The sequence below is a fragment of the Arachis ipaensis genome, chromosome B06 (assembly GCF_000816755.2).
Source record: "Arachis ipaensis cultivar K30076 chromosome B06, Araip1.1, whole genome shotgun sequence".
Lineage (NCBI taxonomy): Eukaryota > Viridiplantae > Streptophyta > Magnoliopsida > Fabales > Fabaceae > Arachis > Arachis ipaensis.
In genome coordinates this window covers 175,162-188,939 of record NC_029790.2, presented here as the reverse complement: position 1 = coordinate 188,939, position 13,778 = coordinate 175,162, and the positions used below count along the sequence as shown (strand labels likewise).

At 34.3% G+C, this 13,778-nt stretch overlaps 2 protein-coding genes and 1 long non-coding RNA gene across 4 annotated transcripts in view; 2 read left to right on the top strand and 1 right to left on the bottom strand.

The window, feature by feature from the left end:
* Positions 102-3,452, top strand: LOC107645337 (probable alpha-amylase 2). The gene is made up of 12 exons (XM_016349345.2): positions 102-527; positions 619-673; positions 753-786; positions 984-1,021; positions 1,163-1,516; positions 1,638-1,783; positions 1,859-1,971; positions 2,064-2,152; positions 2,242-2,364; positions 2,731-2,766; positions 2,868-2,966; positions 3,042-3,452. Exons 2-12 carry the CDS (start codon positions 656-658, stop codon positions 3,240-3,242), a joined length of 1,251 nt encoding a protein of 416 aa, XP_016204831.1. The 5' UTR covers positions 102-527; positions 619-655; the 3' UTR covers positions 3,243-3,452.
* LOC110263068 lies at positions 6,835-8,259 on the top strand. The gene is made up of 2 exons (XR_002348061.1): positions 6,835-7,226; positions 7,931-8,259. It is a non-coding gene; the product is annotated as an uncharacterized LOC110263068 (long non-coding RNA).
* Positions 8,087-13,778, bottom strand: part of LOC107646233 (DEAD-box ATP-dependent RNA helicase 16) — a 26,500-nt gene continuing 20,808 nt past the window's right edge. For both annotated transcript variants that reach the window (XM_021103604.1, XM_016350432.2), the window contains exon 14: positions 8,087-8,100. In XM_021103604.1, the coding sequence (XP_020959263.1) occupies positions 8,098-8,100 (3 nt within the window). In that variant the 3' untranslated portion in view covers positions 8,087-8,097. The remainder of the gene's footprint in view (positions 8,101-13,778) is intronic.

Here is a 13,778-nt window from a genome sequence, read left to right as displayed (position 1 = left end):
TGACTCAAATGTCATAGAAGGAATTCGCCTATCTTTAATTAAAAAAAAAACAAAAAAATTGGGGTAATTTTGTTTGTAATTTGTGTAGAAGAAATTCGCCTTCGCCTTTGGGAATAGGAAAGATGGAACAAGCTAAGAGCGCGTTGATTTGGATGTGGATGCGTGGTGGTGCCGGGGTGACGTAGTGTGTTGGCTTTGTCTGGAAGATGCCATGCCAATTAATCATCAACATGAATTGAATTCACTACTGTGCCCACGCGCACCCAATTCCCTTTGCCGCTCCCACCACCCTCTTTTTTTTATTCCTCAATTGATTGATATTCGGCCCTCCCTCAGATCACCTCGCGGCATTGCATTCCATTGTGTTCGTGGGCACAATTATCTGATACTGATTCGCACCGCCATTATCTTCTCCCTCTCTCGAATGCTGTGACTTTTGTGTTGCGGTGTTGTATATTACTATAAATACCTTGACCTCCAAACTAAAGCTCTACTCATTATCGGGAGATCAATTGCAGTGTGTATCTGTAAGCCTCTATCTTAACTTACTGCTCTTGCGTGATATATGATGCTCCTCAATTCATTCATTTTCTTACTCGTCTTCATCATCACATGCAGTTTTAATCTCTACCTAGCCACTCTCCTCCTCATTATCATGGGCTTATTAAACACTGTATGCTTTCCTTCCTCTCTTTCTCTCACTCTCGAGATATTATGTATTCTTTATTTATTTAATTATAATTTTTCTTCAGGGACATGATCAGACCAATCAACAAAAGGATATCGGTATGTTTTCCCAACTTCAATTCTAATCTCGCGCGCTTATGCATATTGTTTTCAGTAGTGCCTAAAATTAAACAGATCATTTCATGTGCGCTATCTACCATTAGTTGAAGTTGTAGGTCGTTTATTTGATGATATGATATGATTGAATCCTTGTATGTTAACGCACGCGGCATACACATGACCTGACCATCATGCAGGTACCGCTTTGAAGAATGGAAAGGAAATACTCTTTCAGGTACAGTTAATAGAATGAATAATCTAAACATATGTATGCTTATTAGCGTGGAGATAGAGGAGACAGAGCAAGAGGTAGCTAGCATTGAGATTGAAGAGAAGATAAAAGCTAAGAATAAAGAAATTTGTTTGCACTTTGCAGGGATTCAACTGGGAGTCGCACAAGTACAATTGGTGGGAGAATCTAGAGAGCAAAGTTGGAGAGATAGCCAAAGCTGGATTCACTTCCGTTTGGTTGCCACCACCAACTCATTCCTTCTCACCTCAAGGCTACACTCCACAGAACCTTTACTCACTCAACACTAATTATGGCTCCGAGCATCACTTGAAAGCTCTGCTTGCTAAGATGAAGCAACACAAACTCAGATCCATGGCTGACATTGTCATCAATCATCGTGTTGGCACCACCCAGGGACGTGGAGGAATCTACAACCGTTTTGATGGAATCCCACTCTCTTGGGATGAACGTGCTGTCACTTCAGATACCGGTGGACTTGTAATATTTCAATTCAATGCTTCTTTCTTAATTATTAGTTACATAATGAGATCTAATATATCGATCACAAATTAAAACAACTTTAATTTCATCTCTCTATCTGCATTCCACCCATATTTAGGGCAACAGAAAGACCGGCGCCATATTCCAGGGGTTCCCCAATATCGATCACACCCAAGACTTTGTGAGAAAGGATATCATAGGTTGGCTAAGATGGCTGCGCCATAACGTAGGCTTTGAGGATTTTCGTTTTGATTTTGCAAAAGGGTAACTTATTCAACCTTGTTTGGTTAATTCGACTATGTATTGTTAATAATTGAACTATTTGGTACGTATACACAGGTTTTCAGCAAAATATGTGAAAGAATATATCGAAGCAACAAAGCCATTGTTCTGTGTAGGGGAGTACTGGGATTCTTGCAACTACAGAGGTTCTTCTTTGGACTATAACCAGGGTGGGTGTATGCACTACTGTACTTGTTAAAATTAAAATATAAATGAGGATCGGAATTGAACTCTTAATAACAGCATGATGGATGCATTACAGACAGCCATAGGCAGCGAATAATCAATTGGATTGATGGCACTGGACAGCTTTCAGCTGCATTTGACTTCACAACAAAAGGAATTCTCCAGGTTATCACCCCTACACACATGCCCTTTATCTCATGCATGTTGATTTTGATCGGTTGATGGACTTATATCAATTATATATATGCACGCAGGAAGCTGTGAAGGGAGAATTTTGGCGTCTGCGTGATGGTCAAGGGAAGCCGCCGGGTGTGATGGGATGGTGGCCTTCAAGATCAGTCACGTTTGTGGACAATCATGATACTGGCTCCACTCAGGTACTCCTGGAGAGTGTGTTTTCGTGTTTGCCAATTTCACAATTTTTAGGTCTCTTGTTCTGTACCACGCATTTCCAATTTCTTAATCTCTACTTATTCACACACAAGAACATCTCTAATTATAAAAGATACTGGCCTTGAACAAAAAGAAGAAAAAAAAGGTGCCTCAGAGTTAGAAATGCCTTCTGTAATTAAATTCTGCTGCCTTTCCAATTATTCCGCTAAGAATTTTGGCATCAGCATGAAAAGTTGTCCTGCTTTCCTTTAACATCGTGCTGCCTTTACTTCCCGCCAGTGTTTTCTATATATTAATTACTAAATGGAGAACTTACATATATGGTTTTGTTCAACTTTCTGTATGAGCAGGCTCATTGGCCGTTCCCCTCTGATCATATTATGGAGGTAGGTACCTTTTTTTTTTTTTTGTCAATTTTTAACTCTTTACACATACAGAAGGGGTGTATAATATTAATTAAATCGTTTGTGTGTGACTTGTTTGGCAGGGATATGCATACATATTGACTCATCCTGGGATACCAACAGTTTTCTATGACCACTTGTTTGAGTGGGGCAACTCCATTCGTAACCAGATAGTGAAGCTGGTAAGCACAATCATTATTGATATTGTTGGTTGTTGTTGAGTAAGAAATTAAAGTGCATGCATGCGGTAAGTGCAGATTGATGTACGGAAGCGTGAAGGTATTGAGAGTAGATCATCGGTGAGGATATTGGAAGCGAAACAAAACCTATATTCAGCGATAATCGGAGACAAGGTGTGCATGAAGATTGGAAGTGCCTCATGGTGTCCATCTGCATCTCACACTCAGTGGGAACTAGCAACCTCTGGCCACAATTATGCTGTATGGCGCAAGCAGTAGAACATAGAGACATTATGATACATGGGAATAAAATCACAATTCAATACTTAGTTACTTACATATGTGCGCTCAACTATACCTACCTTGCTCCTTTCTAAGTTTCTATATCCCTTACTATAACAATAAGCTAGTATCTCTGCTCGCGCTTTCTTCTGTAACAAAAATAACATGCTCTTTTCATCACTAATATATATATTATGCTTTTTTCTACCCTTCTCTCCTTCAGGTAGCTTTCCTTTTCAAACCGTGTAAAAATATACTTACTAATTAAATTAAACTACATGGATTTAGTTTTATGGCACTAGTACTCACTAATACACTAAAATTAATTCATATTTAATATATATTTTATATTAATAATTGATTTTGGTGTATATCTAATCAACATGGTTGTATTTAGAAATATAGAAGAAATAATAATATAGAGACAAATAATTTAGCAAATGTCTTTTGTACTTTGAAATAATTAGTAATTTACTACTCGTTAATAAAAACGAGATTTGAACCTTCAAATACTTATTTAAATTGATTAATGAATTAACCACGGGTCCAAATTGGATAACCGCTACATAATCAAAGCCTACAACTAATCAAGTACGGTGAATGAGAAAGTTTAACTTAGCCTAAGAAATAGACATGTTATTTTTACATTGATTTTTTTTAATCTTCTTCTATACATAGTCAATGATATATGGTACAATAAAGTATGCATGTGTAATACAGGGTAAAATATAAGAGTTATAGAGTAATAGATGGAGATCATTTGCCAAAAGTTATATACAAAACGTGCTTACAAATCATAATTACTAATTTACTACATTGATTTTTTTTTTTATTTCAATTATGGACATCTGCGTTAATCTACAGGGTAAAATATAAGAGTTATAGAGTAATAGATGGAGGTCATTTTGACAAAAGTTAAATGCAAAATGTGCTTACAAATCATAATTACTACATTGATGTTTTTTTATAGTTTATCAAATTTTTAATTAATTTTTTACTGTATTTAAAAAATTGTAATTAAATGCTTAAGTTATTATTTTTCATGTTTGATATAAGATGAATTATAAAATATTTTAAAAATAAATATTTTAAATTAAACGACAATAATCAATAAAAATCTAATTAAACTTTGATAAAATAATAAAAATCAATAGAATACTTAAACCCAATCTAGATAAATTACTCCATAACTAAATGTCTTCAAATCATTAACTTTTGCCATTAATTTTGGCCATTGAAAAGGGAAAAAAATGGACTTCCATAGGAAATTACGAATATAAAAATGTATATCTTGTTTCCTTTATATTTTCCATTGAAAAGATAAATTTCTTTAATTTTTTTTTTCTGAATAAATTAGAGACATCTAAGAATGGTTCAGCATAACATGACCTGAATAATGAAGCAACTCATCGATGCATAATTGTATATTGACCTTTGAAACGTCGGACAAAATTTTCAACTGCCACTATCCCATATTAGATTGGAGGTGTAGGTTCACATTTGTCCTCTTTTGGTAGGGTATAAAATGAAAAAGTAATCCTAAAAAATGGATTAAAAAATAATAATATAAAAAAGTAAAATAATAAAAAATAAACAAATGGAATGTGCTATTGGGATCTAAAGAAAATTTATTTTTTTCATTTTGTAGTCATAATTTTTTAAATTTTTTTAAACAAGTGAGCTCAACACAATAAAGTAGAACGACAAAAAAACAATTTTAAACATCAAAATTTAGCGAAATATAAATAGAAGATTATCCTTAGTATTATCTTTGATATTATCATCAATAACAAAAAGAGTTATACATTTCTATTCTTTGTAACTGTTCAAATATTTATAAAAAAAAAAATTCCTTCCACACTCGCTTCTTTATTTTTAAAGATTCGCCTGTTCCTTGTTATTAATTTCCCACTTTTACATTAGTGGTATGAAAAAGTAATAGCTTACATAGATGTGAATAATAAAATTAAGTACGCTTGTTTGGTTCACCTATATATGGTTTATCATCATAACAGAACAAATTATACTTTTTGATATACTTTGTATGTGTAGAGTAAAAACTGTGCTTGATTTTTCTATATATAAAAGATTAGCATCTATATATTAGAAGCTAATATAAACAAGCTAAAATTTCTTCCCAAATAAACATTTTTTCTTCACTTTCTTATAATGAAGAGAATAAAAACATTTTTCACCTAAATAAGAATGCATAAGAAGATATCATAAAAGTAAAAAATCATATAAATAAAAATGATAAATAATAGAGAAAAGGTATGATGATGACAAGTATACATTTATATAAACATTCATTAGCAAATCTGTCATTTTCAAAATATAGTCGCAAGATTATGATAAAAATATTATAATTATGGTTGTCAAATCTTTCATTTCAAAATAGTCGCAAGATTATGAAAAAAATATTATAATTATGGTTGTTAAATTAGTATTAAAAATGTTATGGATCATAGTAATTAGGAAGGGAGCCACTCAGATAAAGACGCCTAAAACGTCTTTTTTTAAAAACGTTTTTAGTAATCAAAATTTAATATATATAATTGATTAAATCATGTTATTTTTGTCAAAATTAGACTAGACAAATTGATTTAATCAAAAAAATGGTGAATCAAATTTTGAACTGATCTAAATTAATACGGGACAACTTATAATTTGATTTTTTTACTACTCATAAATAAAAATAGAAAAAATTCTATTGCCACTTGTATGCTGGTATAATATATAGCAAGTTGGCTTAGTAGGTTAAGGCAAAAGGTATCAAGTATCAAGTTATCAAGTATATGAAGAACAGGGATTAAGGACTAAGGAGTGGGCATCGGAATCGAGGGATTAAGGAGCTGAGCTGAGAAGGGAAAAGATTAGATTGATGGAAGAGACGAGTGAGTGGTCTTGTTACCTTCAATTCGTCAAGAACGAGGGATGAAATCATTCATTGCAGCATTTCATCCTCTTTGATCCTTCTAAATATGCTCTCTCTCTCTCTCTCCAGGGAAGCGAAGGAATGAACCATCTAATCTCATTACTTTTCACCATTCCTTTTCCACCCTGCTACTCCAGCAACTCACGTCTCCTCTCTTTTCCGTTTTCGGGAAAAAGAAATATATTAATTTTTTTAAAGATTTTTTTATTGAACTTTTTGACATCTACTTAAACATACTTAACAGTTGAGCAAATCATTCGACTAATTTAAATTAATTAATTCACTAATAGTAAGGAAAAAATCAGTTAATTCAATATTCTAACTTTTTAATTGGAGAAGCGTCCATGACTTTACAAACGTCTGTAAATGAATTTTGTCCAATAATGACTTGATTTAGATATGAATAACGATGAAGAGTTATTTTTTTAATTAATCAATTTTTTAAAAATTATTTTATTTATCTTAATTTTTAAGTTTTAAATTACAAATCTTAATTTTAGATTTTAAAAAATTATTAATATTGACTAATTAAAAATTAATTGAAAGGTAAAATAAAAATAATATTTTAATAAATATATCAAAACCTTTATTTTGTGGGACTTTAAATTTTGTTCTCTTCTTTCTTTCTATATATTTTATTTTAGCGAAAGATAAACAAAAATGGATGGTTTTATAAGAATAATTAATAGAGGGAGGTGATGATGTTCCACTCTGGATTTACCATGGAGGTGGGTATCGCGTCACATCTTAAAGTATATGTACTATGTACCTTCCCTGGCAACACTCCTCCCCATCCAACCCCAATAATAATATACTAAGGAGGAAGAAGAAGAAGAAGAAATGAAGAATAGTTTCGTTGATCATCGTCATCATGTGGGTTTAGCAAAGAGTTGCTTACAGAGTTTATTGGCATTCTGTCCACCTCCTTTCATTTCTATCTTTTCCTTAGCGGAGGGAGGAGGTGGACATGCTGCCAACTGAGTTCTGTTGCCTTCTCTTTGTAAAGCCCTCCTGATATCTATCTATCTTCTTTCCCAACAAGTAAGGTAGCTATCTTCACACGCTTTGTAACTTGCTCTCTCACTGCGTTGATGAATAGTGTGTCTCTACTGTTCTCTGCTTTATGTACATTGCTTTGCAGGATCATATGCATGTTCTTGTTGTTGTTGTTATTATAGTAAAATGTAAAAGTTTCTATGGAATAAGCGTTTAATTGACCACTTTTTCTTTTGTGTTGTAGTTTAATTTCTCTGTCCTTCACTACTCCTCATTCAATCTTACTAATTAATTATTCGCAGCCGCTGGTGTTGGAAAACGGAAACCTATTTCTTGATTTCATTGCTTGATTTCTTGTGTTCCTTTATTCATGGAAAATTCTCATTTGTATTACTCCCATCTCTGCGATACATTGGCTTCTAGGGTTTCATCAGAAGCCCCTGCTAGCTCTATCATTCATCGATCTGTGAATTGTGATTGTGATGGGGGCATAATGGGAATTTGATTATTTTCCACCGCATTATTATTTTTAATAAACAGAAGAAATTCAATTACATCTTTCTTCTAAGACTAGCTTCTTTAATCGCCGGATATTTTATTAAAATTAAAATGATGAATTTGTGGGTCGATATTTTGTTATACATGGTACGGGTGCGGTAGTTCCCTCTTTATGACCAAAGCTAACTTATTGCGGTCCAGATTTTCAAATAAAGGCGAGCTTTTAGTTTATTATTTTGTATTTTTGTAATTGTAGGTGATTTGATATTGTATCTGCCGCGATGATCTATGATGTTGATAATTACTAGATTGGATTGGATTACCAACTGATAAAAGGAGGAGATTTGATTTGAGTAGGGTTCGAGTTCGTGCATTGCATGCCTCATCTGACATGCCTTTTGAATGGTACAAGATAGTTACGCTCTACTGTATTCGTATGTGTGTATGTATTATTGGGGAAACTAGAGAATACGTTAATTTCTACGGTCCAACTCTCTTGAACTAACGTCAAGACCTAGCTAGGCTCATCATTGAAGATTGCACACTCAACTAAGTCCACTTATTGCTGTTTTGTTATTCACCCAACGCAAGCTTCCTCTTCCGTGGCGCGTGCGGTGACTTAGCTAGCTATAAATAATAGTACTTCATAGAATTGAAACTCCTATTTTATTACAATAAGGCGGGCCTTACAAGTTACAATAATGCTAGCTTATCTATATGTACCGCCATTAAGTTGCTTAATTTTATGTTTGGTTTAATTGTTTGGGATGAAATTATGCCGCCATAAGTATCACATACATGCATGTTCAAAGAGTTAGACACTACGTGCTAATTTTTACTGCTATATATATATACTATAATTCGTGGGTGGCCCGCCGTATGTGTTTGTGTGTTCGTTCTAATCTAAGTACGAAGCTCACACCAAACGGTTTATGTTTGGTTTCGAGTTTGTGAACACTTTTTCGTATTTTCTTCAATTGAAGCCCCTTTTCCTATAAAGATCACAAAAAATCTAACCTGTGGACAAAGTCTTTTCAGCTCAGGATTCAGGAAGTTGGTGAAAAAGTAACTACAATTATATATATTATATTATATAAAAGGATAATTATATGATGTCTACATATTTTGTATTATTGTCTAAATATGAGTGACAAAAAGTGGGATTCGCCTTTTTATAAAATTAAAACATGTATAATTTTTTTTTTTTTTGGTGACTAAATTATGTATAATGTATAATTTGTAGACACTAGAATATATTTATTGTTCTTGAGTAAGTAATCGGGACATAACTTGGCTTCGGGACATAACTTGGCTTCCGAGAGTCGTGCTAGCTTTAGGGGTGTGTATGGTTCGATCTGGTTGAACACTTTAGGAGTTATTTTGATGTGATTTTACTGGGTTTAAGATCGGGTAAGGGTCTTAAAAATAGGTCTGGTCATTATTTCGGGTCGGAATCGGGTTATGACTCAGGTCACCCGAAATCGATCCGGTGGCTCGGTTATAATACACAATTAATATTTTGTGTTATTAGTGATGGATGATGGCTATTTTTATGTGAAATTTAAGTATTGTAAACCTTAATATTTTGTGTTATTAGTTATTATAAGACTATAGGTTAATTTTTTATGTTTAAAATGCATAATATTGTGTTATTTGTATTGATTTAAATATTTGGAGTTATTAGACAATATTAGTATTGATTATGGTTATGCTTTAATTTTAGAGAAGAGTTAGTTCTTGTTATATTTTTCTAAGTGAATTTTACCATGTCAAATAATGATTGGAGTCTTGAAAATTTGGATATTTTCACATACTAGCTTATAAAAAGGTATCAAGGTAATGTAATGTTAACGGCCCGATTTTCACCTGATTTTTACCCGGTATAATTGTGGCCCGAAAGTGTATAGGTTTCATCGGGTCTAGGATCGGATTCGAGTCTAATAAATAGACCCGATATATATTTTCGGGTCGGGTCTGGGTCACATCAAACCCGGTTTCACCCGACCCATGCACACCCCTAGCTAGCTGTAATCTCCAACGCTAAGCTATAGACTTAAGAAATTTGAGCTTTTCGTCCAGAGAAATGTCACGTCGTGGAGAGTGAGAAGAAAAGAGAAAGTGAACCTGCAAAAAGCATTAGGGCTGCACACGAATCGAATCGGATCGGATACGATATCCGCAATTTTTCAGGCCGGATTGAAAAATGCGGATCGGATCGGATCGGATATCGGGTATATCCGCATAATTCAAAAAAAATGTTTTCAAATTCCATTTGGCTGTTTAGAAAAAAAAATTATTTTTCACCTGTTTAAGCATATTTAATTCTAAAATATTATCAATAAAAGTTCTTTTGAATAACAAAAAAAAAATCACACAAGATTTAAGTTTAATTATTCTAAGTCGAAGTACAACATAAAAAATAAAAAACAAGATATCATAAAATTAATAAAACAACACACTAAAATTCATATCACATTAAGGTTTATTTTCTTAAGCTATGCTATTTATATGTGATGTGCGGATATGCGGATTTGTGGATCGGATCTGATGGCTTTGTGGATCGGATAATATCTGCAAAATTCGGATCGAATGCAGATAATTACCACGGATATGCGGATATTATCCGATCCATGTGCAGCCCTAAAAAGCACTCCGATATTTAAGTTAGTATTGTGAAATTTTAATAAGTTTGAGAGGTGAAAGATCATACTTTTATAGGTGAAAGACGTAAATCGACTATATTTCTAGCCGTTGTTGATATTGAAGAATCATTATGATTAGATCGGGAGATTACGATGTATAGTCGGGTGTTTTATTCTAGATTCATACCGCTATACCGAATTATAGCTTATTAAGTCGAGTTGTAACAAGTGATGCCGAGTTATGATGCTTGGATTGTAACAGCCATATCACTTATATAAATATCGCATTAACGAAGGTAGGGAGTTAGCATTTTCAAAACAAAGTCTAAGCATACTTTTTTCATGTAGTTCAGTAGTTGTGATGTTGAGGATTTTGTCTGAAGTATAACTCCTCTTTTAGCTAAATACATGATCTTTCTAGTATAGAGGTTATTTTGGGGTCTAAAAACCTAAGAAGTGGGTATATGTAAAAAGTATTTTGACACCTCAATGTGTGAATTTCTGAAGATGTTTCTAATAATAATAATAAAAAAACCCATAGCTTTTCTTTCTTCTCAGAGTCCCTTTATAAATGAGCTTGAATGATTTTGTTATTGTTCTACATGGTGGGTTACTAGCGAGTATTCGTTTGTATTAATAAAGTGGTGGTTGTACTTGTAACCAATGTATAAGGTTATGCAGGATTTACTCATAATCAGTACAAATAACAAGTTCTAAAGTTATGCGGTATAAATTGCTAATGAAACTCTAAGATACATGGTATTTATTTTTCATGTTGCATGTTAGTACTAGTGTTATTGGTTTTGTCTTGAGGATGGGAGGGTTTGAACTGGAAGATGATTATGGATCGGCAAGAGTTAAAGACTATAACACCTCAAAAAAGACATATGACACATGACAACCAAAAATGCATCGATAATTTCTTCTTTACTCAAGCATTTTGGGCACAAGTTGAAATTCTTACGTGCACGTCTCTCAAGATTTGCAAATGTGGGCAATATGTTTTGCTTAAGCGCCATATGAAATTCTGCATTTTGGAGTTTGGAGGTGATCTGTTATCCAAAGTATGGCTCACACCAACAACTTCGGAATTGGAGCGCTAAGGATAACTCTCCCGAAAATTTCTCCAATCAAACCACCACAACCCCAACAACCGGAATAATAGCAAATAGACTTCGTCAAACTAATAACTGCCTAAAGGTAACTCCATATATACTTGTGACCAACTAAGTCATAGGTATGCAATTCACTCCATTTTCATTCTAAATATTCTTACACTCTTACTTACTTGAGCGTTGGAATTCCTTTGCAGGTGCGCCGCCGCCCTCACAAGAAGACGGCGTTCCTCACCTTCATTCTTAGAAAAGCAAGTTCAAGCGATAGTAGAACAAGCTATACCTCGGAATCTCTATATTCACACAGGTCACGACACATCTTTTTATATATTTTCTGTGCTTTCTTCTTTTCTTTCCCTTGCAGGTCACGACATATGGCGGATGCTCACAGCAATGCCCCAGTATCTGTCTAGGCCTCGGAATCCAGTATAAAGGAAACCTCTCCAGTAAGCACTCATCCATATACCACGGAAACTCATTATCATTAACCCCAATTTTCAAAAACATCGACTTGAACCCTTTATACGAAGACTTGTACAAGCTGAAAATAGCTCGGCCAGGAACATTAGCCAGGTTCAACCAACAACCCTTCTTAACACCTTTACACTGAAATAAAGCAAAAAATACCTCTAATGATAGTACAACCCCAAGACAACTCATCAATACCTCAAACCCCCTCACAAACGCCCAGGAATTTGGATGTAACTGCGAGGGGACACATTTCAATTGCATCAGCACCCCTCACTCAAACTCAGAAAACGAAAACTTGACACCAAACTCAACAAATACACAACTGTACATAAAGAAAAATTCAAAACCCTTGCCCCGGTGATACACACGGTCAGCAATATTGCATGGCAAAAATTTTATTTTTATATCTGAACCATCCCTAACCCAAGATGACACTGGACCTAGCTGAGAGATACTATTCTCATCAACAAAAATCAAAACCCACTTCGTCACAGACTCAGCAACCCAAGGAAAGGGACCTAGCTGAGAGATACTATTCTCATCAACAAAAATCAAAACCCACTTCGTCACAGACTCAGCAACCCAAGGAAAGGGATCACGGGGATTCTAAACAAAAACTTCCTCAACAAGCCTATCTTTATCCTCAACAACAGCCTTTCTCCCTCGACCCTTGGCATTCTTTTTTGAAACAGTTTTCTCCTTTTCCATCACGAAAGAAAAAGAAACAAACTCAGAGAAAATGAAATACAAAGCAAAAGAACACTAACCTCTTCTGTCCATTCTTCAGCAAATAACCCCAACACAAAAAGCTTAGTCAAAATCGAAAAAAACGAAAAGAACAAAATTTTACCCACTAACCCACTAAAAATTCAAACAATGAAGACCCAAGTCAAAACAAAACCGTCCAACTCCGCACGGTGCACTATACTGACGGTTTAGAAACTACTCCAGTTCCCCAAGCGCATTAACTCAACGTGACCCTTTATTTATTTTCTCTCACCAACGAAACAAAACTCACATTTACAAAAATTCACACTTTACAATAAAAATTCAATTTACCGCCAAACCATCAAGGTGCTTCTATTTTCGAATAACCTCTAAAACGAGGTTGAGCTTGGGGGCTCTTACCAGCTCCAATTCCGAACTATATTTCGTCAAAGCTCAACCTGTTTATAGTTCGGTATCCCAAACAGATCAACTTTGGGGGCTATGATCCGTTACCCAAAGTATGGCCCACACCAACAACCTCGGAATTGGAGCACTAAGGATAACTCCCCCGAAAATCTCTCTAATCAAACCACCACAACCCCAACAACTGGAATAATAGTAAATAGACTTCATCAAACCAAAGAACAAGATACAAATAACTACCTAAAGGTAACTCCATATATACTAGTGATCAACTTTGTCACAGGTACGCAATTTACTCTATTTCCATTTTGAATATTCTCACACTCTTACTTACTTGAGCATTGGAGTCTCTTTACATGTGCCCAACGCTGCCGCCCTCACAAGAAGATGATGTTCGTCACTTTCATTCCCAGGAAAGCAAATTCAAGCGATAGTAGAACGAGCTATACCTCGAAATATCTATATTCACACAGGAACATGAGAGATATTCAGATGCCAAATATATGTGACCAAACCTTGTCATATGAATTAGCAAGAGAGTTGATTCCTTCATGCATGTGATATCTTTTATATTTGGAATTTAGGTTATGTGTAAATGAATTTAATTAATGTTAATTAGAATAAAAAAATATAAATGAATTGTGTAATTTTTTTTTTCTTCTAAATTTTGTTGGGTACATATTATATAGAGAAGAGACTAGAAGACATTAGAAGTTGTGGCCCAACTGTACTTATTTGATGGTTG